This window comes from Vombatus ursinus, unplaced genomic scaffold, assembly GCF_900497805.2.
Source record: "Vombatus ursinus unplaced genomic scaffold, bare-nosed wombat genome assembly UNPS02014770.1, whole genome shotgun sequence".
In the NCBI taxonomy this organism is placed as follows: domain Eukaryota; kingdom Metazoa; phylum Chordata; class Mammalia; order Diprotodontia; family Vombatidae; genus Vombatus; species Vombatus ursinus.
Genome location: NW_020954548.1, coordinates 39,154,012 through 39,181,964, shown reverse-complemented (window position 1 = coordinate 39,181,964; position 27,953 = coordinate 39,154,012). Strand labels below are relative to the sequence as shown.

At 47.1% G+C, this 27,953-nt stretch overlaps 2 protein-coding genes across 6 annotated transcripts in view; both read left to right on the top strand.

The window, feature by feature from the left end:
• WDR90 (WD repeat domain 90) overlaps positions 1-5,455 on the top strand; it is a 52,765-nt gene extending 47,310 nt beyond the window's left edge. For all 5 annotated transcript variants that reach the window (XM_027862941.1, XM_027862940.1, XM_027862939.1 and 2 more), the window contains 5 exons: positions 799-929; positions 1,307-1,450; positions 1,539-1,658; positions 2,069-2,153; positions 4,605-5,455. In XM_027862941.1, the coding sequence (XP_027718742.1) occupies positions 799-929; positions 1,307-1,450; positions 1,539-1,658; positions 2,069-2,153; positions 4,605-4,819 (695 nt within the window). In that variant the 3' untranslated portion in view covers positions 4,820-5,455. The remainder of the gene's footprint in view (positions 1-798; positions 930-1,306; positions 1,451-1,538; positions 1,659-2,068; positions 2,154-4,604) is intronic.
• An 837-nt stretch (positions 5,456-6,292) lies between these two features.
• Positions 6,293-23,825, top strand: RHOT2 (ras homolog family member T2). Its single transcript, XM_027862792.1, has 19 exons — positions 6,293-6,372; positions 6,537-6,595; positions 9,280-9,361; positions 9,533-9,576; positions 10,177-10,230; positions 11,838-11,890; positions 12,059-12,167; positions 13,220-13,321; positions 14,303-14,401; positions 14,667-14,775; positions 15,213-15,333; positions 17,043-17,127; positions 17,365-17,510; positions 17,619-17,719; positions 17,803-17,933; positions 18,163-18,243; positions 18,977-19,099; positions 19,373-19,572; positions 20,874-23,825. The coding sequence occupies exons 1-19, from the start codon at positions 6,336-6,338 to the stop codon at positions 20,989-20,991; spliced, it is 1,854 nt and encodes a 617-aa protein (XP_027718593.1). The 5' UTR covers positions 6,293-6,335; the 3' UTR covers positions 20,992-23,825.
• Positions 23,826-27,953: the final 4,128 nt, after the last annotated feature.

The following is a 27,953-nucleotide window of genomic DNA, read 5'->3' as shown; positions in this document are numbered from 1 at the left end:
GAGCCTTACAGGAGACAGAATCAAGGCAGGACAGTATACATGGAAGGGAAGAGGAGGGCCCGCCAGTGAAAAGGAATGGAGGTAGGAGATATAATGTTGGGCACAGAAAACATAAAAAAGGCCAGTTTGGCTGGAAAATAGTGCACAAAAGGGAATAAATCTAGAAAGATATGTGGGGCGGTGAATGATGGACAGAGGAGTTTGTATCTTATCCTAAAGGAAATAGGGAGCTGCTGAAAATTCCCGAGGAGGAGAGTGAATGGTCAGACCTGTGCTCTAGGAATATTTGGCAGCAATAAATTGGAGAGGAGAGTGGTCAAGGACAACAGTTAGAAGGCTGTGGCCAACTGAGTTCATTCATCGTGAAGAGCTACATTAGTGTCCTCAGATAACTCCTCCCTTTTTCTCTTCAGTAGAATTGTTTCTACGTGTCTTGAGAATTTCATTCTTGAGACATTCCCTTCCTTCCTGAGCTAACTTCCTCTGAGAATTTTAAGTCGTGAGATTTGACCTGTCCCTGTTCAGAGCTTTGTTAAATCTGCTCTTTGGGAATCTACAGTGCATGGCACGCTATGCCCAGATTTCTTCTCCTCCCACAAATTCTAAGATGCAATAGTAACTTCTTTCCAAGGTTCCCATCATTTTCGCCCCAGCAAGGTTCTCTGACTTCTGAATAGACACACTTTCTACTACATTATCCTTCATACGTACTTTTGTCTAATCATCCACCTTTTGGAAATGTCTTATTTTTTCATTTAATTTAAGAAGTAATCTGTCCCCATCATTTTGGACCTATAGGTCAGACCATCATTTCTGGAGACAAAGACGGAATTGTGGCTGTGAGCAGCCCGAGGACAGGAATTACCATACGAGTGCTGGATGACCACAAAGGCTCGCCTATCACTGCGATACAGAGCAAAAGTAAGGAGGTACGGTCTGCTGATAATATGCAGTAAATGTTGGGCATTAGCCACTGATGCCTAGCCTGACGTAGAGCCTCGTACCTCGTGAAAAACTGACTCTCAGATCAGTTTGGTGAACTATAACTGACAACATGGCCAATGTGGAAATATGTTTTGCATGACTTCATATGAATAATGAATATTGTGTTTCTTGTCTTCTTGGTGGATGGGAGAGGGGCAGAATGGAGGGAGAGAATTTAGAACTAAAAATAAAAAATTTTAAAACAAATAGAAGAGCTATAACTGATAGGGAGTTGGAGGCTTAGCCTGTGGAAAGGTCTCATTGTGTCGGTTTCTAACTCTTAAGGGCCTATGACCAGATCTCTCTTTCCTTCTCTCTCTAGTACTATGACTTTGGTTTGGAAGGGGGAGAGCTATGGTTGGCTGCCAGTGCAGACCGGAGAGTTAGTGTCTGGGCTTCGGATTGGTTCAGAGATAAATGTGAACTGGTAGACTGGCTGAGTTTTCCAGCACCCACCAACCCAAAGGTAAGATCGTTCATCCAGTGTGGTTGTTTTCTCTGGGACATCACTGATCTCTCCCCTGACCTCTCTCATTCTTGACTTTTCCTTATAGATTCCATCCAACTTACCTCCTTCTCTAGCTGCCTTCTGCCCTTGGAACAGTAGCATGCTGGTCTATGTAGGCTTTGGGTTGAAAGAAGAAGTGCTCTTCTACAGCCTCCATCAGAAACAGGTACCAGTGCTTCTTCTCCCAGGAAAGAGCTGGGCAGGCCAAGATAAGGAATGCCTAGTTTAAAAAGGGGATCTTTGAGCCACAGACCCATTTACGGCACAGCATGAAATAGGTCACAGCCTTGCTCAGGCTATGAGACAGGGTCTCATGTCCCACAGCACTGTGGTCTGGGGTGGGTGGATTTAAGTATCACGGAGCAAGGCCAGAAGGTTAAATGAGATACCATTTCTTACTTCAGACTTTAAGTTCCTAGAATTTGGGCCTTCATGGTACATGCCCACACATAGCACTGATTCTGGAGCCAGCAGTACTGAACAACACAGCACTCCTCAGCAGCCTGGTGGCATCAGTACAGCAGCTGCTCTGCTGCCTTGGCTTGACCCAGTGCCACCCTCTCCTTCTGTCTGCAGGTGGTAGAGAAGATCCCCTTGTCCTACTTTGCGACTTCCCTCAGCCTGTCCCCAGGATCGGCCCTCATAGCTGTTGGCCATTGTGGTAAGTTCCCCCACAGCCACACAGTAGGGAGGGGACGCAAGGGCTCTGCCCTGGGCCTGTACTTGACACCTGGAACTCCTGGGGAAACAGTACTATGTCTTATAGAGCACTGAACCTCTCTACTCTCCCTCTCTCACTCCCAGCAGAAACTGCTTTGAGTAATGTTGCTGTCTTCCTCCCTGTTGGAGGAGACATATTTGTTGGGAGTTTCATTTGCTTAACAGTCCAGGCTTTTTGGCAGGGAGGGGTGGGTGTTGAAATCAAAGGATAGAGCATTTCAAATAGTAATCAATTCAACTCAGTAAACCTTTATTCTATGCCTACTATGTGCTAGGCTCTGGGGTTACACAAAGTGGCAAAAGACAATCCCTGCCCTCAGGGAGCTTACAATCTAATGGAGGAGACACCATGCAAACAAATATATATAAAGTAAGCTATATGTAGGGTAGATAGGAAATAATTAACAGTGGGGAGGCACTGGAATTAAGAGAGGCTAAGGAAGGCTTCCTGTTGGATATGGGATTTTATTTGGGACTTAAAGGAAGCCAGGAAGTTCAGTTCTCAGAATGTTCTAGGCATGGGGGACAGCCAGAAAGAATGCCTGTAGCCAAGAGATGTATCTTATTTGTGGAACAGCCGAGAGGCCAGTGTCACTGGATGGAAGAGTATGTGTTGGGGACTAAGGTGTAAGAAGACTGGAATGGCAGGAGGAGGCTCGATTATGAAGGGCTCTGAATGGCAAAGAAAACATTTTGTATTTGATCCTGGAGGTGACAGGGAGCCACTGGAGTTTATTGAGTAGTGGGGTGACATAACCAAATCTGCGATTTAGGAAAATCACTTTAGTGGCTGAATACCGGATGGATTGCAGTGAGGAGAGAGAATGGAGACAGGCAGACCCATGAGAAGGCTATTGAAATAACCCAGGAGTAATGTAATGAGGGCCTGCACCAGAGAGAGGGGGGCTTATTCCAGTGATGTTGCAAAGGTAAAATTGACAGGCCTTGGCAACAGCTTGGACGTGAGAGGTGAGAGATAGTGAGGAGTCCAGGATGGCTCCTAGGTGGAAAGCCTGAGGGCCTGGGGGGAGGGTGTTACTTTCTATAATAATAAGGAAGGTAGCATGGGGCAGGATTTAGAGAGAAAGATACTGAGTTCTGTTTTGGACATAATGAGTTTAAGATGTGTATTGGGCGTCCAGTTTGAGATATCTGAAAGACAGTTTAAGATGTGAGGTTGGGGATCAGCGGAGAGATTGGGTCAGGAAAGGAAGATTTGGAAATCATAAGCATACAGGTGGTAATTAAATCCATGGGAGCTGATGGAATCACCAAGTGAAGTAGTATAGAGGGAGAAGAAAGTAGGGCCCAGGACCTAGGATCCAGCAAAGGAGATGCAGAAGGAGTGGTCAGGTAAAAGAACCAAGAGAAAGTGGTATCCTGAAAACCTAGAGAGAACAGAGTACGGGGGGGAGAAAGTGATCAGCAGTGTCAAAGGCTGCAGGGAGGCCAAGGAGAGTGAGGATTGAGAAAAGTCCATTGGATTTGACAACTAAGAGATCATTCAGTGGAATGATGAGGTTGGAAGCCAGATTGTAAGAGGTTTGGAATAGAGGAGAAAGTGGAGGAACAGATTGTAGATAACTTTTGGAGGAGTTTAGCTACAATGAGCAGAAAAAGATAAAGGACCATGGTTAGCGGAGATGGAAGGATTAAGGAGGGGGTCAGGATAGGGGAGACATTGTTTTGTTGTTGTTGAGTTGTTTTGGTTGTGCCCAACTCTTTGTGACCCCGTTTGGGGTTTTCTTGGCAACGGTACTGGAGTGGTTTGCCATTTCCTTCTCCAGATCATCTTACAGATGAGGAAACTGAGGCAAACAGGGTGAAGTGACTTGCCTGGGGACACACAGCTAGTGTCTGAGACTGGATTTGAACTCTGGTTCTCCTGACTCCAGATCTGGTGCTCTATCCACTGTACTACCTAGCTGCATGGGCATGTTTGTAGGCAGGAGGAAATGAACCAGTAGAGAGGGAGAGATTGAATGAAATAAAGGAGAGAGTGGATATGACAGAGGGGTCAATCTGTTGGAAGAGATGGGATGAAATGGTGAGGAGAGGGGGAGCCATGGGTGGTATGCCCTGCTTGCTTCTGCAGGCCTCTGCATCAGAATCAATGGCAGGGTATGTGGGTGGAGGTGGGATGGGTGAATTTCAGGGAAAATCCCCACTTATCAGGAATTCCTGCCTCTGATACTTAGGACTAACATGATTTTGGTTTCCTGGCCTAGACTGGCTTCAGACTCAGAGATTAAAAAAACATCTTTTAAACCATTGAATTGTGATAGTATGATTTGAGGGCCTTTCCTTGCTGCTTTCTGATGCCACCGTGAGGTGGCACAGCTCCCGAGGGAAGAGTCCTAAGACCCTGCTGTTTACTCTTATGTCCCCACAGAGCGATTGCTGAGGCTTATTGACTGCATGTCGAAGACTGAGCAAGACTTTGTGGGGCACAACGATGCCGTCCACCTCTGCAGATTCACACCATCTGGCAAACTGCTCTTCACAGCAGCCTACAATGAAATCCTTGTGTGGGAGGTGCTGGGCTCAGCAGCAGCAGCACCCAGAGAGGCCAAGAACTCCCCTCTTAGACCTCAGATAGCCAGATAGACTCTTCCATCCAGCTTGCTGACCTGAGTGTGGTTCAGTTAAAACTTGTTCCATAAATCACGTAGCTCTTTTTAAAAAAAAGCCCATTTAGGCTGAAGAAAGTCAGCTGCTGTCAGGACTGCAAACTGACTCTTCACAGACCTATTTGATAAACCCAGCATGAAGGGTGAGAAGGCTGGACCACTTCCCTCACCAGGGCAAAAGTCACATCTACTAGTCAGGTACATAGTAGCATCGGCCCATTCCTGTTCCAGAACCTGCAATCCTAGCCCCCCCCAATCATTTTCAATGATCTTGCTCTCCAGAAAAACTGCCCCAAAGGAAAACATGCTCTGATAACAGGGCAGCCCAACTTATTGCCTCGTGCCTTTGTTTAGGGTCTGTGTGTTTATATATATGTGTGTGTGGATTTCAGTATATATTTTTGCCTTTAGATCCATTTTGAGGTCTTCAGCTGGGGATTGGCCTGCAAGACTTGATGCTAAGCCAAGAAAGAATTTTTACAAATCAAACAGGCCAAAACACATTTAAGTGTTATGGAAATATGTAAAATACTTGCTGACCTCTTATCTGTAGGGTTATTTTTTTAAATGCTTCTACACTTGTACAGTTTTGAAATAAAAGTAGATGTTTGCAGTCCGGCTGTAAGCTCAGTTGTTGTCAGCCCCTTGCTGGAGAATTTAGGTGATTGTGTTCCTTTCTCAGTTCCTCTTCACCAAGATCAGGACCTTAGCACTTGCCCACTTTGCCCACTTGACCCGTTCCAAGGAGGAGGAGGAGGAAACTTTTTTCCTGAACACTAGGGAGAAGATCCATGGCTTGGCTGGGAGAAGCCAGTAGTTATAATGAGGGCTCCTGTCTAACTCTTCAGAACCTCAACCTCTTGCTCTTCCCCCCCCCCCCCCCCCCCGCCCCCACTTCCATTATTCCTGTCTTACAGATGAAGTCACGGACTGAGAGGTTAGGAGGCATGGTGGCCCCCTGTCAAGCTGCCATCCCTAGCACTCATCATCCCCATTCAGCTCCCTCCATATGCCCTCCAGGTTAGTCCCAGGCAGGCACCTAGCAGGTCTGTTGATTTGAAGTGACCTTCCTCATGGCCAAACAGCTAGTGTCAGACCCAAGTCTCCTGACTCCAAGGCCAGTACTCGTTGTTTAAAAAAAAAAATCAGTTGCTTTCCACTCACCCCAACTGCCCCTTTAGACAAGACATTGGGCGTGTCTGAAAGTGCATGCCTCATTCTGCAGCAGCACTGAGTAAGTGTAGACACTTCCACGGAAGGCCTGGAGTGGAGGGAATGCAGCATCTCCCCTTCCCGCCCCCGCCCCCGTCCGGCGCGGGCAGGCTAGGCGCAGTACCCACCGCGGAGCACCAGGGGGCGCTGCTGCATGTACGCGGCGGCTGCCGGGGTCCGCTCTAGGCCGGCGGCTCCCTGGCGCTCTCTGGTGGGCCGGAAGTGCGCGCGGAGGGCCGCTAGCGGCTGGCGGAGCGGCAGCCGCGGGCTCGGCTAGCACCATGAAGCGGCACGTACGGATCCTGCTGCTGGGCGAGGGTGAGCAAGGCGGCGGGGAGCCGGGGTCCCGTCAGCCTGGGGCGCCCGCGGGCGGCAGGCGTGGGGGTGGGGGCGGCGGGCACCGGGCTTGACCTTGGGCGCGGGGCAGGGAGGGCGCGGCGCTGACCCGCCCCTTCTGTCCCCCCCCCCGCCTCCTCCCGCAGCCCAGGTGGGGAAGACCTCCCTGATCATGGCCCTGGTGGGCGAGGAGTTCCCCGAGGAGGTGAGTGTCGCCCCCGCGCCGGCGTGCCTGCCCCACTTTACGGAGCGGGAAGCTGAGGCTCCGGAGCCGCCAGCTCTCGGCCACGTCAGAGCAGCAGGGCCGGGGCCGGGACCGGACTGCGCGCTGCCCTCGGCCGCGTGGAGGGCGGGCACGGGCCGCAGGGCCCCGGGTGGGGGTGGAGGTGGGGGCCCTCCCCCCGGGCCGCTGTCCAGCCGCGGGGCGGGGTCTGCTGCCGAGGGAGGCGGTGACTCCGCGCCGGGGGCATGGTGGCTCCTGCGGGACCTCCCGAGGGGGGACCTCCCGAGGGGACCCCTCAGGCGCTAGCAGTGGAGACTCAGGGACCCCTGGCACCCCCGCCCCGCCTGGGAGGTGATCGCGAGCCCCGTAACAACTTTGTGAGGTCACCGGTGCAGCCGTACCCCCGAAATGAGAGAGGGAGACGGAGTGTGTGGGCACGGGCCGGAGGGGAGGCGGCCCAAGCAGGCCACGGCCCCCTGTCTGAGGGGGCATAGGCGGCCCTAAGGAGGTCATAGAACTTTAGACCTGACAAGAACATTAAAAATCATCTAGTCCGATGTCCTCCTTGTACAGATGAGGTAACTGAGGCCCAGAAACGGACAGAGTCCTGCCCCAGAGAGCCAAACTGGGACTTGAACTCAGGCCTTCAGGGTGGTCCAGTGGAGCAAATGCTGCCTTGGAATGGAAAGACCTGAATTATAATTCTGACTTAACCATTTAGTACTTGTATACTTTAATTTCCTTGTTACTGGTCACCTTACATGGCTGAGCCTCAGATTCCTCCTGGACAATGGAGTTGGGCTAAATGATCTCTAAATCCTTGTTTCTGATACCCAATCTAGTTGTCTTTTTTGCTTCCCTGCCTGAGTGTCTGAGATTAGCTGCTCTGTGGGGAGAGCCTGGGATTAGCTGCCTGTGTTCCTTGTATTTAAGTCTGTCCTTTGAGAAGCTGCTCTGGGCTCTTGGCAGAGGGCTGCTTGCAGAGATTACTGGGCAAGGAACCACAGCTTTGGCCATAAGCAGCTCTCTCTGTCACCCATAGGAACCCTTAAACCGCTGTCTTCGAGAGATTTTTCCCTTGAGTCACCCAGGTGGGTGAAATAATTAGGAAGACCTCATTTTCATTCATTTGCATGTGGTTTGCATGGAACTACAGAAACTGTACCACCTGTTCTCAGGCAGTAAGATTGTGACTTCTCTAAAGGCTATGATTTCTTGATTTTCTTATTTTGTATTTCTGTCATCCTCTCGACAGTCACTCATCATGAATTACTCTGTCTTAAGAATATGGGGAGAAAAAAGGAATAGGGGCCGGTAATGAGGGCAACAGAGACTTGAGTTAACCAATAAACCTTTATTAAGCACCTGCTGTGTGCCACATGCTGGGAATACAAATACAAAAGTGAGACAGTCCCTACCCTCAATGAGCTTCCATTCTGCCAGGGATATACCGTGTTTACAAATGAACAAATACTTAACATATACAAAATAAATACAGAGTTATCTGCTGGGGCCCAGGGGGGGTGACTAATGATTGAAAAATTAAGAAAAGGCCTCATAAAGAAAGTGGCTCTTGAGCTGAGCCTTGAATAGAGACTAAAGATGTTCTGAGAGGTAGAGATGAGACAGGTGCCTCTTCCAAGGATGGAATATGAAAAGGTGTGGAGCTGGAATGTTGTCCACAAGACCAGCAAGCATGCTAGCTTAGCTGGATCATAGAATACATCATGGGGAGTAAAGAGTAATCACCTTAAAAAGTAACGCTGGAGCCAATTGGTGAAGAGTTTTAAATGTTTATCCTAGAGACGATAGGGAGACACTGAAGCTTCTTGAGCAGGAGAGTTGCCAAATTTGGAGAATACTTTCTTGTGGTGAGGAGGGGAATCAGTGTGGTCCAGTGGAAAGGATACTGGCTTTGGAGTTCAGGGACCTGGGTTTGAATCATGGCTCTGCCATTTCCTGCCAGTATGACCATAGGCAATTAGTCACATGTCCTCTTTGGAACTGTTTACTTATCTATAAAATGGGGAGAGGGGAAGGAGGAGAGTGTTTAGGGATGGACTAGATGATCTTTCAGGTCCTTTCTGGCTATAAGGCTATAATCCTTTGAGTGCATGCCCATAAGGTAAGGTCATTTTTTTTCCCTTTGGCTGAAGGATCATGATAGGACATGAAAATGTCATAGACTACATCCCTTATGGATGTACTTAAGAGATACTTATAGGGGACTGACACCAGTGTTATAAGACAGTGTCATTTCTTCTCCAGCTTCCAGGTGGCTTATAGTTTGCCAGCCAGGTGACTGTCACCTTTTTTTTTTAAAGCATAATTTTTTACCTCAGTGCTGACGTTATTGAGGGAATTGATGAAAGCAAACAGCTAGGCTACTAGATGTTTCCCATCATGTTCCTCACAGGAGGAAAGGGTACCAGCTGGTCCCAGGAACAGTGGGTGCAGTAATCTGTGGGCAGTGATTGGTGTGTGAGAAAGGTTTTATGCTATCTAGCCTTAGGGTCTTCAAACCTTAGGACTTTGGTCACACTCTTGGACTAGCAGAGGTTGCAAGTATTTTTTTATTTCTTATTGACCTATCCCATCCTTATTGTAGAATTCTACTCTTCTCCCACGAACTGTCTGCCCTTGTGTGAACACTTGTTTTTTCTAAGGTTCCCCCTCGGGCTGAAGAGATCACAATTCCGGCTGATGTTACCCCTGAGAAGGTGCCCACTCACATTGTTGATTACTCAGGTAGGTCCCTTCCCCCACGTGGACCTGGGCAAACACCCCAGCCCAGGTCTGCTCCCAGGAGCAGCCTTCTCAATAGAAATCACCCTATACACCCACTGTCCTGAGTGCTTATCCAGGGATCAAGTACAAGAGGATGGCTCAGCACTGGGTAATGGTGTCTTTTAATTTCAGAAACGGAACAGACAGAGGAAGAACTGCAAGATGAGATCCACAAGGTGAGATTGAAATTACGAACTGTGAGTTAAAATGGGAAATAGGAAGAGCGAAGGTGGTAGAATGTGGTGAAAACCCCCCAGCAAAACAGGAGTCTAGAGACCTGGTTCTTATTATGGCTCTGCCACTTACTTTCTGTATTACCTTAGGTAAGTCTTTTCCCTTTTTTCAGGTCTTCAATGCAGCTTCTATTCATATTGGAAATAGGATTAGATTTAGGTGAACACTGAAGCCCCTTCCATCCCTAACATTCTAAGATGCTAAGCTAGGAGCTTTATGTGATGCTAGGTTAACAAGGGCTTTCTTCATAAAGGGGCTGGCCTTGATGCCCTAATGCTCTGTCACCCTGCTTATTAGAACCATCTTCCATTGTATATGGACTACAGGTAAAATGCCAATCAGGCTAGTGGTCTCAGCCCCTGAACTGAGTCTGGCAGCACCTAATTAAGCCAGAGGGCATGGAATGTAGTGGCCTGAGGTCGAATAGGGAAAGAGATAGATGGGAAGTTTTTGTAGGAGCAAAGATCTTCCTTTCCTAGGAGGAGCATTAAATGGTCCAGCTTCTAATATCTCCCCATTCCCACTCTGGATCCTTTTTGCAGGCAAATGTGGTATGCATGGTATATGATGTTTCTGAGGATTCCACCATTGAGAAGGTAAGAGTAGCTTTCATGGTCAGACTGTTGCAGCTTTCTCTAGAAGTTGGTCCGAAATACTTAGCTCCCACTGTGTACAGAGACCGATAATAGGTGCTGTAGGTTAGGGTTGGGGAGGAGAAATCCCGAAGAAACAGAAGACACAAGCACCATCCTAGGGTTGTGTAGCGATTGGAGTCAAGTGTAGGCATTAAGGGAGCTCTTTGGTTACCTTATTGCTAAGATTCTTTTATAGAAGCCTTATGAAAACAGCTGCCTCTCAATCATTTTTTATTAGGGCCAAGAAAACTCTGATGATTGGAATTTATAGAGAATATCTTTGCCTTTTTCCCTGTAGCTTTAAGGTGTTAAAAAGCAGTGAAATTTCTAAAGGCTAAGAGGAAGGGGAAAAGCCCTTATAATTCACACACTGCATAGCCCCCTCTATAATAGCCAAAGAATATTACAGAGCTGGTTGTAAGGACAGGAGCACTGCCAGTTTATATTTTATATTGCCTGCTCTTTTCTCTAGAAGGAATGCAGGCAGTGAATTTTATTTTCTTTGCCCTCTGGAATAAATCATTACTCACTGTGGAGGGGCCAGTGAGTGAATAAGGGGCTATTTTGCAAGGCTTTCCTCTTGCCTGATGAAACTTGAGCATCACCCTGGGTGGCCACGCTGTTCTCTTAAGAATAAACTGTATAAAGGAGAAAACCCCTAGTCAAAGGGCACGGTCACCTGGATCTGTACCAAGAAGAATGTGGTCTAGTACTCAGGGGAGATTGTTGTTAACAAGGCCTATGGCCCAGAGTTAGATTCCTTGCAGGTTGCTCCCCACATTGGGAATTTAGAGCTAATGTGTATCTTTGCCCAGGCACAGCTGGATAGGTCTTATTGGTCTATTTAACTCCCATGTATTGGTTCAAATGTGACCCTCATTATTAAATTTTCCCTGATTCATCCCAGCTGAAAGTAAATTTCTACTTCCATTTAACTTCCATGAAACTTATTGTACTTACCACAGACTGCCTCGTATTATAGTTTATTTGTGCACATCCCTCCAGCTGAGAGTCAGCATGGCATACTGGATAAAGAGCTGGCCTCAGAACCTGGAAGACCTGGGTTCAAGTCCTGCTTCTGATGCATACTGTCTCTGTGACCCTGAGCAAAGCACTTAACCTCTAGGCTAGAGGTGTCAGACTCAAGGGCCACAGTTCTTGAGTGCTGCCAGAACCAGATTAAAATGTAATTGGGAAGTGTTTAACAAAATAAAAATACATTATAACATAGATAATGTTAATTTGTGGTTTTCTAAGTCATTATGCACTACAGGGATCTGTTTCTATTTGAGTTTGACCCCACTGCTCTAGGCTTCTTGTTAAAGGCTGTAAGTTTTGGAGGAGGTACAGCCCTGCATTGGTAGAAGGAGTTCTCTCATCCAGAAATTCCCTATTCCAGTAAAATCACAGGTTCAGTTTGTATCAGTCCCTTATCTCTAGTACTAGAAAGAAAGCTTCATTGGGATAAGATCTGTCGTATTCATCTTTATGTTTCTCCCATATTGTTTCATATGTGGCAAGTGCTCAATAAGTATTTTTTGAATATTTTGGGGGGGTTTGTTTTTCAGATTCGAACAAAGTGGATTCCATTGGTGAATGGGAGAGCAGAAAAAGGGCCCAGGTACTAAGTATGATTTCTCTGAAATGGGTGGGAGGTAGCTCTGTGATATGGCCTGTATTCCAAGCACAACCCTTTTCATCACTTGTACTTGGGCTAGACCTAACTCATATCCACTGGTTCCCAATCCTTCCCCCTCTGAAAAGCTTCCATTTTTCATTATCTTCCCAGAATCCCTATCATTCTGGTAGGGAACAAGTCAGACCTACGCTCTGGGAGCTCCATGGAGACCATTTTGCCAATCATGAACCAGTTTTCTGAGATAGAGACCTGTGTAGAGGTGAGTGACAGGCCAGGACGGGGGGGGGGGGGGGCACCAAGGAGAAGTAGAAGTAAATGACAAAATGGTCACATCAGCATAGCCCTACTCCTTTGGGAAATGTCTACTCCTCTTCTGAATGATTTGTTACTAATTACTGCTTCTTCAACAGGGACCTATTGTGAAGGAATCTGGTGATTTAAAGGGAGATATGTTAAGTCTGGGTTTTTTTCCACCAGGTTTCCTCTGCCTGGTATGTGCTAGCACTGTTGTAGGACCGTAGAGGATCCAGAAAAATCACGGTGCCTGCCTTAAGGGAGTTTGTAATGTAGTTGAAGGATAAGACATACAAAGAAAACATAATGCAAGCAGCAAATGAGGGATAGAGCCAAGAAGAGCTGTAGGAGTCAGGAATTCATTTCAATTCTCTTGTAAAAATGAGAGGAAAATGGCCAGCTGGTGTGGTCAGGGAACGCTTCATGTAGAAAGTGGGGATTTGAACAGTGTGTTTATGAATGGATAGGATTAAGGCAGGTGGAAAGGAGAGAGAATGGTGGTGGTGGTGGTGGTGGAGGAGGAGGAGGAAAGGAAAACAATCCAACTAAAAGAAAGTAGGAGATAGTGCAAGAAGGTGTTTTGGAGGGAAGTTGAATAATTTGCTTCACTAGAGAAATTCTCAGTGGGGGAGTAGTGGGAAGTAAGGCTAAGAAAGGAGATTGGAGCCAGCTTATGGAGAGATTTAAAATGCCAGGCTAAAGAGTTCAAACTTTCTCCTTGACAGTGGGGAGTAATCCAAGGTCATACTTTTGTGTAAAGCATGCTTTTGCCCAGCCATGACTTAGAATCAGATGAATTATTCCAATTTCAGGGCAGAGCAGGGAAGAACTCTCCTGAGGAAAGTTGTGCCTTGCCGCTAACAAGAATGCTGATTAGTAGCAGTTCTATGTTACTGTTAGTTTTGTTCTTGAATGATATCTCTGATTTGATTCCTCCTGACCCCAGATCCAGCCTCTAGAATCTTGAGGAATAGATGTGTGTCTCCCTCATGCTCTATTTTGTTGTGTTTCTCCTAGTGTTCTGCCAAGAACTTGAAAAACATCTCAGAATTGTTCTATTATGCTCAAAAGGCAGTTTTACACCCTACGGCCCCCTTGTATGATCCAGAGGAGAAGCAGGTGAGAATGGGGAGTATCTGTGTGAAAGTGGAGGCATACTTGAGTTTGGCCTCCACTTTGAAGCCCAAAGTGTCTGGATCCTGACCACTGAATATTCCCCTACCAGATCTTTTAATATTTCTTTTTCCATTCTTTTCAAGCCTGATTCAGGAAAGGCAGTTCATGTTGGTATAGAGTCCTTTGATCAGAGAATCATAAAATGGCAGAGTAGAAAGGATCACCTTGTCTCATCAGCTTATTTTTTAGATGAGGGAACAGACCTGGAGAGAGAAAGAGAAGTGCCTAAGGTCGAATAGTGAGTTAGTAGCATAGCTGGAATTAGAACCCAGATCTGCTCATTATGATGTTTCAATACCTTTAGCTTGGTTTAACTTGAATCAAAAGCTCAAGACTGAGTCCTGCAAGCTAAAGGTACCCCTCGGCCTAAGTGTCTGGGACTCCTAGTGGTACCACTTCTTTGGCACCCAGCACACACCATTGATTCACATTGGATACTTTTGGGGTCCGTGTTTTGTACATTTCACTTGTATGCTTCCAGCAACCATGGTGTTTGGTGGTACGGCCCCAGATGCTCTCCAGAGGAACACAGCCAATTCTGAAACATTTGTACCAGTGGGGGAATAACAGAACCATATGTTTTTGTAGGCATATATTCCTCAGACCTGGTTTTAACCCAAAGTTCAGCCTCTTTCCTTTCCCAGCCCTTGCCTGACCGGCTCCCAGAACAAAATGGATGGATATGTTCCACTCCTTTTTTGTCCCATTTGCTCTTGATTAAGAGTGACAAAGAATGGAATGATGGGAGCAGAGGGACAAAGCACTCACTGACTAACTCACCAAGTAGATAATGGGAAGTAGAGGAGAAAAATGCTCCTGAATTCTGTTTCCCAAGTCCTTCTGTCTCCGGGCACGTTAGGCTTCTTTGTGCTTCAGGGGTTGGCTTCACGGAGCTTTGCTAGGTCTCAGTTTGTTTCCTCACAGCTGAGGCCAGCTTGTGCTCGAGCACTCACCCGCATCTTCAGACTGTCTGACCAGGACAACAACCAGGTGCTGAGCGATGATGAGCTCAATTACTTTCAGGTGAGTGCTGGAGGGCAGCCATAGCCACAGCAAGGGCTGCTGCCGTCTTTTAGCACTTTCCACTTCCCACTCCTAACCTGTCATATTCAGTTGGGAACAAACCCCGCTAGTTCTCCTTTCTCCTGGGTTTACAGCCGGTCCCCTGATAGAAGCTCAGAGCTGTGTCTAGCTAGGTATGTGCAAGGTTTTCTGTGCAGCGACTGGGCTGAAGAACCTTGCCTCCTCCGCTTTCTTGATCTAACGTCGGTATTTCTCTTGGGGTCAGAAATCATGCTTTGGAAATCCTTTGGCCCCCCAAGCCCTAGAGGATGTGAAGATGGTGGTGTGTAAGAACACGACAGATGGTGTGAAGGATGACGGGCTGAGCTTGGATGGTAATTTTTGACCTGTATGTATGTCTCTCTTCACTTCGTTTTGAGGGAACTTCCCATAGGCTGTCTACACTAGGAACCCAGGCAGACAGGGAGGTGGCTTTCTGCCTTGTTACATTGCCAGATTCTGCTTTGAGTTCCACACTGGTATACACAGAGCTCTCTTCCTTTGGATTATCCTTTTTTTTTTTTTCTTTTTAAGCTCATCATGTTTTTAATGAGGTCACCAAAAGGTTAGGTGACTTGCCCAAGGTCACAGTGAGTGAGAAATTAACTGGAATGGATTCCATTCCCCGTGATGTCCAGTATATTGCTTGATCCATTCAGCCAGGTCAAGGAGACTTGTCTCATCCTTAAATTCCAGAGGTTTGATGATGAATCTGAAGGGGCTCCCTCGATAGATATTGTTCTTCTGACGGCTGCCCCCACTTCTCCTGTAGGTTTCCTCTTTCTGAATACCCTCTTCATTCAGAGGGGTCGTCACGAGACCACCTGGACCATCCTGCGCCGCTTTGGCTATGATGATGAGCTGGAGCTGACTGATGACTATCTTCACCCACTGTATGTGACACTCTGAGGTCTGAAGGGGAAGGAGCTAGAGAACCATGCTAAGTTTTGGTTTCCCTAAGAAGCCAGGCTGTGCCTCCCGGGTTAACCTGAGGGGGTGGTGGAGTCAGCCTGCCACTCAAGCTTAGGAGGACCTCCTTGCAGTCAATGAGTGGAGCTGGTAGCCCTGATCACCCCTTCTGTACCAGGATTGCCCTAGCCGAGAGCAGAGAATCCAGTGTCCCCTGGCCGGTGATTCCCCTCGGGCCATCTCAGCCACTCTGTATCAAGAGGGCATGTTATGGTTGGGGTAATAGAACTGACATCCAGACATAACCATGTTTTCCAAACAAAACAGCAAATCTGAACACCATCTTAGACAAAACCCATTTGGCACAATAATCAAGTTAGGGTTTACTGCTGTTATCACCCAGCCATCTTAGCTCAATGCCCAAGCACAATAGGTTTCCCCATCATTAGGAAGAAAATCATTGTAACCCAAGCTACTTCCCACAACTATTTCTGATTTGTAGATCTCCAGGGTATAACCTAGGTAGGAAGGAGAGGGCAGGAGCATGCTAAGTCTCTGTTCCTATGTATGACCTGCATTCCAGGAAGCATTGCCTCAGAGGTAGACAATTAAGAGCTACGTACTACAGTAACAGCAACATTATGTGATGATTGACTATGATTGACCTATCTCTTCTCAGCCATACAATGATCCAAGACAATTCCAAAAGACTCATCTTGGAAAATGCTATCCACATCCTGAAGGGAACTGATGAAGTCTGAGTGGAGATCAAAGCATATTATTTTTACTTTTTCTTTTTTGTGCTTTTTTTTCCTTTCACAACATGACTAATGTGGAAATATGTTTACATGATTGTATGTGTATAGTCTATATCACATTGCTTGCTGTCTTGGGGAGGGGAGAAGGGAGGAAGAAAAAATTTGGAACTCAAAATTTCATTAAAAATATTGAATAGTATCTTTACATGTAATTGGAAAAAATAAAATACTACTTCTAAAAAAGGAAATATTTAACAAAATAAGTAAAAATACAATAGAACATAAAGAAATAAGAGGCTATGTACTGAGTTCAAATTTATTAATTGGACAGGTTGTAGCAGCCCTCCTGTAGGGAGTACAATTCTGTAAGCAATGCACTAACGTCCCTGGAATGTTGGCCATGGTGAGCTTGTACCCTCCCTGGCCAGGTCACCTTTTATTGAGTTCCTACTTTTTTTTTTTTTTTTTTTTAAATTTTTAGGCAGTTGGGGTTAAGTGACTTGCCTAGGGTCACACAGCTAGTAAGTGTCAAGTGTTTGGTCTGAGGGTGGATTTGAACTCGGGTCCTCCTGACTTGAGGGACAGTGCTCTATCCAATGCTCCACCTAGCTGCCCCCGAGCTCCTACTTCTAATGGTCTTAAGACGAATGGTTTGCAGAAGATTAAATATAATTGTTTTAGTTCAAATGGATCTAGGTCAGGAATGACTTGTATGTGGATATTTGGATGAGAAATCTCTTTGGTTAGGTCAGCGTGGTGTTCTAAATAAGCCGTTTGTTAACAGTGGTTAAGCTGAGGGTGAGCTATGACCAGTGGAAGCTGTAACTTGGGAGTAGTCCCCAGTCCTCTGTCATAGCTGAGTAGGTAGTTAACTGCTTCAGGCCTCGTCTCTCCACCCCACACCCACCCTAACAGTTTTCCTTCTCCGCCTCCAGGATCCGTGTTCCTCCTGGCTGTACCACTGAGCTCAGTCACTTCGGTTACCAGTTTTTGCAAAAGATGTTTGAGAAGCATGATAAGGTGAGAACAAGAACTCACTTTAAGTTCACCCTGGACAGCTACTGCTATTCTTTTCACCAGATCTTGCATGCTTCTCTGTAGTCTCTCCCCCATTCCTCTGTTTATGCCCATCTAAAAACCATAAACACATTCCCCAGCCTTGATGCAGCTATAGCTGCGCCATCATAGCTGCGCCATCATAGCTGCATTGGACCACCCTTTCCAAGGGGGTCACTTGAGACACTTCTGTGTTTCCAGGACCAAGATGGAGCCCTCTCCCCTTCTGAGCTTCAGAGCTTCTTTAGCCCATTCCCTTCTCTGCCTTGGGGCCCTGAACTCTACAATACAGTATGCACCAGTGATAAAGGTCTGCTTTCCCTGCATGGATTCCTCTGCCAGTGGACGTAAGCGTAGTCTCTCTTCATCCCCCTTAACACATGTTCACTTTAGTGTTCACTTGCCCTTCCCTTGTTCCTCATAACTGGCTGCATCCTCTTCTCTTGCTTCCCCAGGTTAGTAACCTACCTGAACATCCACCACTGCCTGGAGCACCTTGGTTATCTGGGTTACCCTATCCTGTGTGAGCAAGACTCTCAGACACATGCCATCACAGGTGAGAGGCCTCTCCTCAGTTCCCATGGACTGTGAGGGACCTCCTTCATGATCATTGACCGTATCATGTTTTCCCTGCTAAAGTTACCCGAGAGAAGAAGGTGGACCTGGAAAAGGGACAGACGCAGAGGAACGTCTTCCTCTGTAAAGTGATTGGTGCTCGGGGCGTAGGCAAGTCAGCATTTCTACAGGCCTTCCTTGGGAAGAACTTAGAGGTGAGTTTGTCCCATTTCCCATTGTGTGTATATAGATCTATCTATCTGACTTACTGTCTGTCTGTCTGTCTCGTTCTGTAGCTTATGAACTAGAGAAGCTGCAGGGTCTTGTGCTTTCATTCCCAAGTGAGGAGCGGACCCTGCTGGGGATGGAGGTGGCAGAACCTTTTGGGTATGTGTTTCATCGGTTTGCTATCCTTCTATTCACCCATGCCTGCCTCGGTTGCAGGCCCTCAGGGAGCACCCAGGAGAACAGTCCTTCCAGGTGATCAACACAGTGCAAGTCAACGGGCAGGAGAAATATTTAATAGTAAGTCTGGGGGCATTCAGGGGTGGTGGCAGCTCAGGGAAGGGTCTATTCATCTCTGGAAATAAGTACCCAGGTCTGCCAGGAGATGGGATTGCGGTTCCTTTGGGGAAGGGGAGACGTGTTTCTGTCTGAGCCAGAAACAAGGACGACCTACTGTCTGATGCCAGTTTTTAGGATTGAAGTGCCATTCCTTCACCTTTCATGGCCATAATATAATTTCATCATTTTGGGATGTTTGCACTTGAAAATACATGAAGCACTTTTACATATTTCTGAGGACTTTCTCTCCTTGAGGGGAAGGTTAGGGGTCACTGCTGTGGTAGCTAATTCTCTGACAGCTAGGGAACTCTGTGCTGCCTGAGAAGTGGAGTTTTCTAGAAAGCCTGGATTTACATTTTTTTTTTTGCATACTCTTCTTCTGTCATGATAGTTTGAGTATCCCTTGTGCATCCAGATATCATCTTTGCTTGTAACTAAAGACCCAAATAGGGGTAATAAGGTACTTGACCATGGTCAGAGATAAGAGTAACCAAGTGAGAATTTGAACTAGTAGCTCCAGGCCTGTCTGCTCAGCTGAGAAACCTCTGGGATGTAGGTAGTTAGTGCCAAGGCAGCTGTGGGGAGCCTTCTTTCCTAGCCCTGGCCTGATGGGGAAGTGACCTGCAGCTCATTGGACTGGCTTGCTGAGAGCTGATTCAGTGCTCCCTGCCTTTGTTGTCTCCCCATCCTTCAGCTGTCTGAGGTAGAAGCAGACACACAATTCACTACAGCGTCTAGTGCATCCTGTGATGTCGCCTGCTTGATGTTTGCTGTGAATGACCCTAAATCCTTCACCTACTGCGCCAGTATTTATAAGGCAAGTCATTCATTTGCTCCAGATCCTTTTCTTAGAAAGGAAAGGGTACAGGGCTTGCTGGTTAGGCCAATACTGAGCCTGGTACTGGGGAGATCATGGGCCTACAGATGGCAGGGTGCCCACCCATCATAGTTGTAGGCATTTCTTCAATGCCTGGTCATCTGCCAAGTAAGTGTACTTCTCCTGGAAACCTTGGTGTTCCAGGATCCGCCTCCCCAGTGGGCCTGAAGAGATAGTCTTCATGCTGTGACCTGAATTCTCTCCTTTCTGTAGCAATACTATATGGATGGACAGATCCCCTGCCTCTTTGTTGCCTCCAAGTCTGATCTGCCAGAAGTGATCCCACCACGCGGGATGTCCCCAGCTGAATTCTGCCACAGGCACCGTCTCCCTCCACCATGCTACTTCACCTGTGCTCCCAGTGCTCCTAGCACCACTGTTTTCACCCGGCTGGCAACTTTGGCCACTTTCCCGTGGGTACCATGGCCAGCACCCTGACCAGAGATTTGTTGTTTTTAACAAAAGAAATTCAGACTTCAGTGTCCTTGGGGTCCAGTGAGAGAGTTAGCCTCTTGAGGCTTTCTCAGGGAACCTGATGGGATTGCCCCTTGAAGAAGGGAGAAGAGAGAGGACAAGCATTTATTAAACACTTACTGTAGGCCAGACACTGTGCTAAGTTGTTTACAAGAGGGAAACAATAATATTTTACATTTATAGATCACTTTTCAGGGAGCTTTTACATCCATTTGATACTCATAACAACCCTATGAGATGGTCAGGGCAGGGATCATTAACCCCCTGTGGATGATGGAAGTGAGGCTCAGAGACTTGCCCAGAGTTACAGGAGTGACAGAAACTCCAATCCCAGTCTTCTAACACCTAGGTTGGTGCTTTTCCCACTGTGATAATTGAAGTGACCTCCACCACTCAGAGTAAGCTCAAGTATTTCACAGGCCTGGGGACTTATTACAGGGGGTTTTCATCACCTTTTCCCTTACCCATTTTTATTCAGTCATTTTGAACAAGGTTAAAACGTAGCCATTGGTATTTCTGGAGCACCTGCAGTGTTTTTTTCTTCTCCCTTAGAGTGAACCATTAGAGATGTCAATTCTTGTCTTCCTCCCCATCCTGCTCAGGGACATAAGAGTAAATGCATTGGGCCAGACCATTCTGCCCTTTGGTCATCTTTGACTGACAGTGGCACCAAGGGAGAGTTTAGGGGAGAACCTGCTTTCTTATTCCAAGACACTTGCATCAGGTTAGAAATATGCCATAAACATCCCTCAAAAAAGCAAAAGAGCCCCCCTCCCCCCAAAAAAGGGAAGGGGCAGCTAGGTGGCACAGTGGGTAGAGCACTGGTCCTGGAGTCAGGAGAACCTGAGTTCAAATTTGGCCTCAGACACACAACACTTACTAGCTGTGTGACCCTGGACAAGTCACTTAACCCCATTGCCTAGCACCTGAACACTAGTGGGAAGTTCAAAAACCCTTAGGTGCTTCCTTCTCTGCCACGTGGTCCTAGGCTCTGGGTTAAAGAATGAAGGCAGTCATTCTCAACAAGTAAGGAATTTTTGTTCCAGGGTTTTCATCAGTCTCTGAATTAAGACCTTTGGGATTTTCCTATGTTCATTTGGCTGGAATCAGACTTTTTTTGTAGAAATGAGAGTGACTAAAGAAAGACTGTTCATGAGTAATGATGATAGTGGCCAAGGGAAAGCACTGGGGGAATGAGTTTGGGCTCCTTCACCACATGTTTGTGTCTCCTTTCCCGCAGGCATTTGAGTGATTTAGAACTTGGCACAGCCTCCTTTTGGCTCCGGATGACCTTGGGGGCCACTGTGGCTGCAGTCCTTGGATTCACCATTTACAAGACCCTGGTGAAGAACAAGTAAGGGGAGGGTCTGGGTCGCACCAGACACTTGCTGTAGTTGGCTCCTCCTCACCTTGCTGCCAGGGCAGATCAGGGCTGCCCATATCCTGGAGGAACACTCTGTGATGAGCTCTACCTGCCTCTGCCTCAGAGCCCCTTCTTTATCCTCAACTGGTATTTCGTGATGCACCCTCTCCCCACCTCACTATTTTGTCTAAATTTGGTCTTCTCAATCTCAGGGCCCTCGGGAGGGGCTGAGGAAGCAGACGGACCTCCCTCAGATCATAGCGGGTATTTTTAGAGCTTTTACAGTTTTCAGGCTTGGTCACCTAAAGAAGCCAGCTATCTATCTGTCTGAAAGGAGGCTTGAGGCTGGCTTTTAGAGGTTTGACCTTTCTACCTTCCCTGCTTGATTTTAGGGTAGTGTGTATGAGGGGAGGGGAACCAGCAAAGCCCCAGAGGAAGCCCACAGTGGTCAACAGGAAGAATTTTCCTCCTGACCCCAACTTTCAGCCGAGCTCTATAGTGGGGAGAGTTGACACCCAGGGAGACTGCAGAAATATGGTCTGTGGGGTTCTCGGCTGTGCAGATCTCCCTCCATTAGTCACAGACTGTGCCCCAGCCCATGCTTACTCATCTGTATCTGACACACTGATTCCCAAAGTAGTATCTCTAGCAGTGTTCTGGACCACATCTCTTCTTCTTTCCTGGCTTGCTTAGATGTTCCTGAATCTCCATCTTCCTTCTCTCAGCCTCATGCCCTTAGCCTCTCTCCTTGGCTGCACACTGCCACATGCTTTGCTCTGCTGTGAGGGTTTGTGCCGTGCTGGCATTATAGGACTATTGAATTCTAAAAGAGCCAATAGTGGGGAGGCATATGGCCTCATAATCTGGAATTCTCCTTAGCTAATCTCCAACTCTGGGTCACCTTCTCTTTCCCTTCCTTACTAGGCTTGGGGCTTTGTGGCTTCCTAAGCTGAAGTGCATGCAGAAGCCCATAGGCCTGGGAATGGGGATAGAGTCAGGAGACAGCCCCTGGAGTGAGGGAGGCCATTAAGGATTTTTCCACCATGAGTGACCCAGATTTTGGACTAATGAAGTAATCATCCTTTGTTCACCACTTCAGTATATGTATGCATTAGGGCATGAAGAAAAAGTAATTTTGTTTCCTGTTTAAACTGGAAATGATATCTTTTCTATTGCTGAGACCTCATACTTTGAAAAATGTCTTTTTATGTCAGCCTGAAACCTGTCTCTTCATCTTCAGTGTTAGCGTGGGCTGGAATCCATGCCTTTCTCTCCCTTTCCTTTTTCTCTTCCTCTATCCCTTTCCCTGAAGGAATATCTGTTGAAAAATCCTCCACGAGGAATGATCTCCCCATCGAATCCATGTTGTCTCTCCCTTCCCTGTTGGCACTCAATGCCTCATCTGGCTCCTGAATCCGAGGCAGGGGTAGGAAGCAGCCAGTTAAGCAGGGAGCAAGCACTTGAACCTTTCAGGTACACTCAGGGTAGGGCAGTTTACGTTGTGCTGTTGCGATGGTGTTATGTAAACTACCTTTTTATGCAGTAATCTATTTTTAAAAAAGGATCTATTTTAGAGCCACAGCCTAGATACATTCCAGACCTGGTTCTGTGTATCTGGAGCAGTGTTATGTACTTGGTGCACTGACATCAAGGGTCTGTGTTAATCATTTAGTTTACTTTAAAGCGGAGGCTTCATGTATTTAAAATAGATATTTTCCATTTGAGGCTGATTGAGCTATGATTTTCCTTTATTAGCAGAAGAAAGAGGGTGCAGCATTCCCTACAACAATCTCTTAAACTTCTCCACCTCCTAGATTACAAGCAGAGGCGCAAAGATAAAGCCAGAAAAGGGGTGTTTGTTCACTGTCTTGTTCAGCTATGATCTTTGTCCTGGGGTTGGCGCTGTGTAGCTCTGCCTCATATTGTCAAGCGGTCTCTGTCACTAGGAATGACATGGATTCTGCTGGGGTGGCTTAAATGGATTCTGCTGGGGTGGCTTAAAGAGCCACCGTGGCATGTAAGACAGGACCTGGGGCGGGGGGGGGAGAGGTTTTGGACATCTTCGTCTTCTAAATAAATATCCAGTGAACATTTGCTCTTAAGGTTATATTCTCAGGCCATTTCTAGGTAGGGAATGGACTGATTTAGCCCAAGAAAATACAGGGCAAAAGCCACAATGAGTCCTAGAAGAGAACCAACTTGGGATGAGTGTCCATTTTCTCTTTGAGATGTGGTTTTTAATGTTGAAGGGAGCAGGAAAAGACACTAACCTCATGGCTTTGAGGAGTGGGCTTCTGGTTCTCTTTATCTTGATTTTCAGTTTGGGAACAGATTCCTCTTGAGAGCCAGTGCCCCAGCCACTCTATGTTCCCAATCCTTGGACTATCTTTGCCATTTCTAGACACATGTGAAAGGAAGTTGGTGTTCTCATAGTAGTAAGGGGCCTCGTGTTGTTTCTGGGTGTGGGAAAGAGTTATACTGCTATCAGGAGGCCTTGCTGGTCACTGGCCTTCACTAGTAGAGTCTGGGTTAACAGGATTCTCTCAGCTCCAGCATGGCTTTGGAGAATCTAGCCAAGTGTCCCTGCCTGTGATGTTTCCTTTTATCACTGGCTGTTCTCCATGCTGCTGTAACGTCGTTTGAACCAGTGTCCTGCTGCCAGCGTTGCTGCCATCCAGCTCGGGAGGAACAAAGTCTAGGTTGGGAGCCCAAGAAATGCCACTTCTCACACGCTCTTTCTGTTTGAGTATCATGTTCATTTTTCAAAGCCATATAATTTTATGATGGGTTAAACAGTTTTCAATAAAAATAAGTGTTTGTGTACACTAAGACTGGGTTTGATCTACCTATGTTAATCAGCTGTTGTAAAGACCACAGTAAAATTGGCTGCCCAGACCTCCATGGGAAAACAAGACCACAACCCAAAGGGCAGAGTACCTACCATTTCTCACCAGGGTTTTCTCTCCTTTACATTTTTAACCTAATGCATGATTATTGAGGCCATTTTGGCTTCTCTTTTGCATCTTCCCCGACACCTGTTAGTTGTCTGAACACTGCTGCTGATGGTGAACCTCATCTTCTGGTCAGTGCCCCCTTCTTGTAAAGCAACCCAGACCACTGCAGTCTTGTCAGAAGAAGACTGGTCTGAGAGTCAGGACACCTGGGTTCTAAGCTTGTCCAGGCGTCGATGTGACCTTTAACAAGTCACATCATCTCTAAGGCTCAATTTTTCTATTTGTACAATGGATGATAATCGTTACCTCATAGGGATAGTATGAGGATCAGATAGTGAAAATATGTCAAGTTCTTTCTGAGAAAAGCACTGCATATTGAAAATAAAGGTCATGAAAGAGGAGGCTTATGTTGACCCCCCCCCTCCGCCCCCCTCCCGTAAGTTAGCATAAGGAACATGTCCCACTTTGTCCCAAAACTGGCACGTCTTTCAACCTCTGCTGCTTCCCCTTGTGTGCTGCTGGGGGAGGCTTTAGGGAGAAAAGCCACTCAGCTTAATGCCCCTTCTCTGAGCTCCAGGCAGCCTCTTTGCTTAGGCTTATTTCTGAGCAGGGCAGCTTGCTATTTCTAACCTTCCAGCATCCTCTAGGGGCATTAACTGCCAGGAGTAATTGCTCCTTTTCAGCTTCCCGACAGGAGGTTATGGATTTCCGAATGGTCTTTGGAGGGGGTTACTATGGTAACCCAACAGCCTCTGTGGTAATAGTCATAAGGCCAAGTCTACCGGGACCAAATTTCTCTCCCCTGGTATCCTCCCAGCCCTGAAGATTTTGATGAGTTGGCATGTGAGCTTGGGTTTGGACCCTCAGAGGACAAGTCTTTTTCTGCCCCACTGATAGACAAGGGTGGCCTCTTCCATCCCTATCTTCTTCCTGGCTTAGGAACAGGTTCTTCTTATGTAGGAATTCAAGAACTGTGCCCTCTAGGGCAAGATAACTGCAGGAGGGCAGTCTCTGGCCTTATGAGCAAAGGGGTGCCTGGAAGGCTGCTCCTTCCAGTGGAACCCCAGTCACTGGGGGATTTACACTAATCAATAAGACCTCACACTTCCAGGCTAGTCAGGGCTACACTGATAGGCAGTGCTGCTTCCCACCTGATGCTTGTCCAGTTTTCTTGCCATTGCTATGTTATGTTCCAGGGCCCCAGGCTCATGCTTTTCCCAAAAAACAAAAACAGAGCCTCCCACACACACAGTCAGGATCAGGGTTCTAGGGCAGACAATGAGTCTATGTTTAGGTATTGCTTGTGTCTCGTTTCTAAGCAGCTCCCCAGAGCCTGTGGTGACAGCTGCAGCTTCAAACCTGAAAAATTAACTCTGCTGCTGTTTTCTTGGGCAAAATTCTGTTGTGTATCCTATGGAGTAGTCTGCTGCTCCCTTCCCCTTTTCCCCACCTGTGCCATTCACCCAAAGTATATATGGATGTGCCATAAGTATGTGTGCTGGGAAAAGGGGAGAGGGGGAAGGATTTTTTTTAGCTTTCCAGGCTGAAGAAGGGGACTGAGCAGAAGAACCCTGGTGCTCAGGGCATAGATTCCCAGGATGGGAAACTAGCCCTTGATGTTCCAAGAGACTGTTGCTAGGACATTGAGAAGGAGGGACAGAAGAAAGAGAAGATCAGAAGGCCTTCAGGAAATGATGAAGGAGAGAATGAGTTCAGTATGGGTAGAAATATTGGTGAAAGGTTTTTTTGTAGGAATTTGGTTTTGAAAGCTGAATAGGATGTAGATTGCGGGTGGGGGGCACAGTTTACCATCTTCTCCCATAGATTGATCATAAACCCTTCTAAGGTAGGTCGTAACCCAAACCTCGATCTCTGGCTTCTCTAGCACTGAGTCTTGCACCTAATGTGTTCCATAATTAGTTGCTGCTGGTGATAAATGCACATGGTAGGTGGGGTGGAGAACAGAGCTCTGTATCTGTTTCTTGGCTTGTTAAAAAGGGCAGTGCCTCAGCTAGCTGGCCACAAGACCTCCTCTCCATCCTGTCCCACAGAACAAGCCCCTCCAACACTGATACTGGGGACTTGTCAGATGGCATCGAGGGAACCTATTGCTTTCTCCCCATCACCTCCTTCCACAAGGATTTGCACAAAGTACATACTTAATAAATGTGTGCTCAATGAATGTTGGGTCTTTTAGAGAGTGAGGCTTTATGTATGTTGCATTTATGATTATAGACATGAAATCTGGTGCACATATGTGACTGTACAAGTGGTTACCACATTGGTTGGAATGAATATGGGCTGCACCCCCAAAGTGAGATCTTTGAAAGGTAAACATTATAGATAAATGTAGAAAAATATATCTACACAATACAGTGCTAGCTAATACAATAATCTTTAAAGTACTCTACTTTGCATATGTTATCTCATTTGGTGGGTGCTATTATCCCCATTTGACAGATGAGGAAACTGAGGCTCAGAGAGGTAAGCCCAAGGTTCCCTTGACTCCATTTTCCACTCTATGTTGCTTCACAGATAATTCTTTTCAGTCATGTCTGACTCTTTTGAGACCCCATTAGAGTTTTCTTGGCAATGATACTGGAGTGGTTTGCCATTTCCTTCACCAGCTCATTTTACCGATGACGAAACTGAGGCAAACAGGGTTTAGTGACTTGCCTATGGTCACACCGCTAGTGTCTGAGGTTGCATTTAAACTCAGGTTCTGGTGGACTCCAGGTCCCACTCTATCCACTGTGCCACCTAGCGGCCCAATAAATACAGATACACAAATGTGCTTTATATGAGGAACATTTGCTATAGGTTTTTCCTTTTTTCTTAATCTTTTCTTAAACTTCTGAGAAAGATTTTATTCATTTCTACTATGATTGTTCAGTCTTCACTGATCTCTCTAGTCATTAATACTCTTTCCTGGCTCAGATTATGTTGTATTCTCTCCAGGAGAATGTAAGCTCCATGAAGGTAAGGTCTGATTTTTCTCTCCTCTTTCTATTCACAGTACTTAGCACAGTGTCCTTGCATGTAGCAAATGCTTAAAAAACGCTTGTTGGATTGGATTCATTGAGATGGTTTTACTAAGAGCCTCCACACAGGTTTTCTACAAGACAGATTTGGGGTGGGATGGGAGGAATGCAGCCTCTATTCAGACCAATAAAAGATGTTGTAAGCATGTGACGACACATAGTTGTGAGTAAAAATGTGCTTCCTCTGGAGTGTGGCCCTATGACACACGTTTGCTGAGCACCTACTGCCACGCGCTGTGGGAGATCCAGAGATCCTGCTCTGGGCACTCGGTGGACTGGAGGCAGCATGACAGATAAGTACCTGAGTCGCCTATGGAGTACACCCTTGTCTTCCCCTCTTGGGTTTTTAACCTGATGCTCTTCACATAAAAGATGCCCAGGAAATGCGGAATGAATGAACAATCTGTAAAATGAGACGGGTAACTTGGATCCCTCAAAGGCCTCTTCAGTTCGCACGATTTGTGAGTCACCACCGTGTGTGTGTGTGTGTGTGTGTGTGTGTGTGTGTGTGTGTGGCGCGGGAGGAGATGGGGAGGGAATAGAGGAGAGCAGAGAGGAGGAGCGTGGGATGTTTGCGCGTTTGTGTGGTTCTGTGTGTATCTGAAAGCAGGAGAGGAGTGGGCTGTATGGCTCTGGGAGCGAGTGGTGGCGAGGAGAGAGGGGTGGGACGTGCGGGTGCTCGGCTGCGAGCGCGCGCGCGCGCGCGCGCGTGTGTGTGTGTGTCCAGGAGAGAAGAGGAGAGGGAGGGGGAAGGGGAGTGGTGGCTTGTGCGCCTGCCACGGCCGTGGCTCCGTGACGCGCTGGCCCCTGTGTGCGGCAGCGGCGGCACTAGCTGGGGCCGGGGCAGGGCCAGGAGTGAGGCGGCGGCAGTGGCAGTGGCAGCGGCAGTGGCCAGAGCGGAGAGCGGAGAGCGGAGCGGAGCTGGGGCTGGGCCTGGGGCCGGGGCCAGGGCCGCAGCGCCG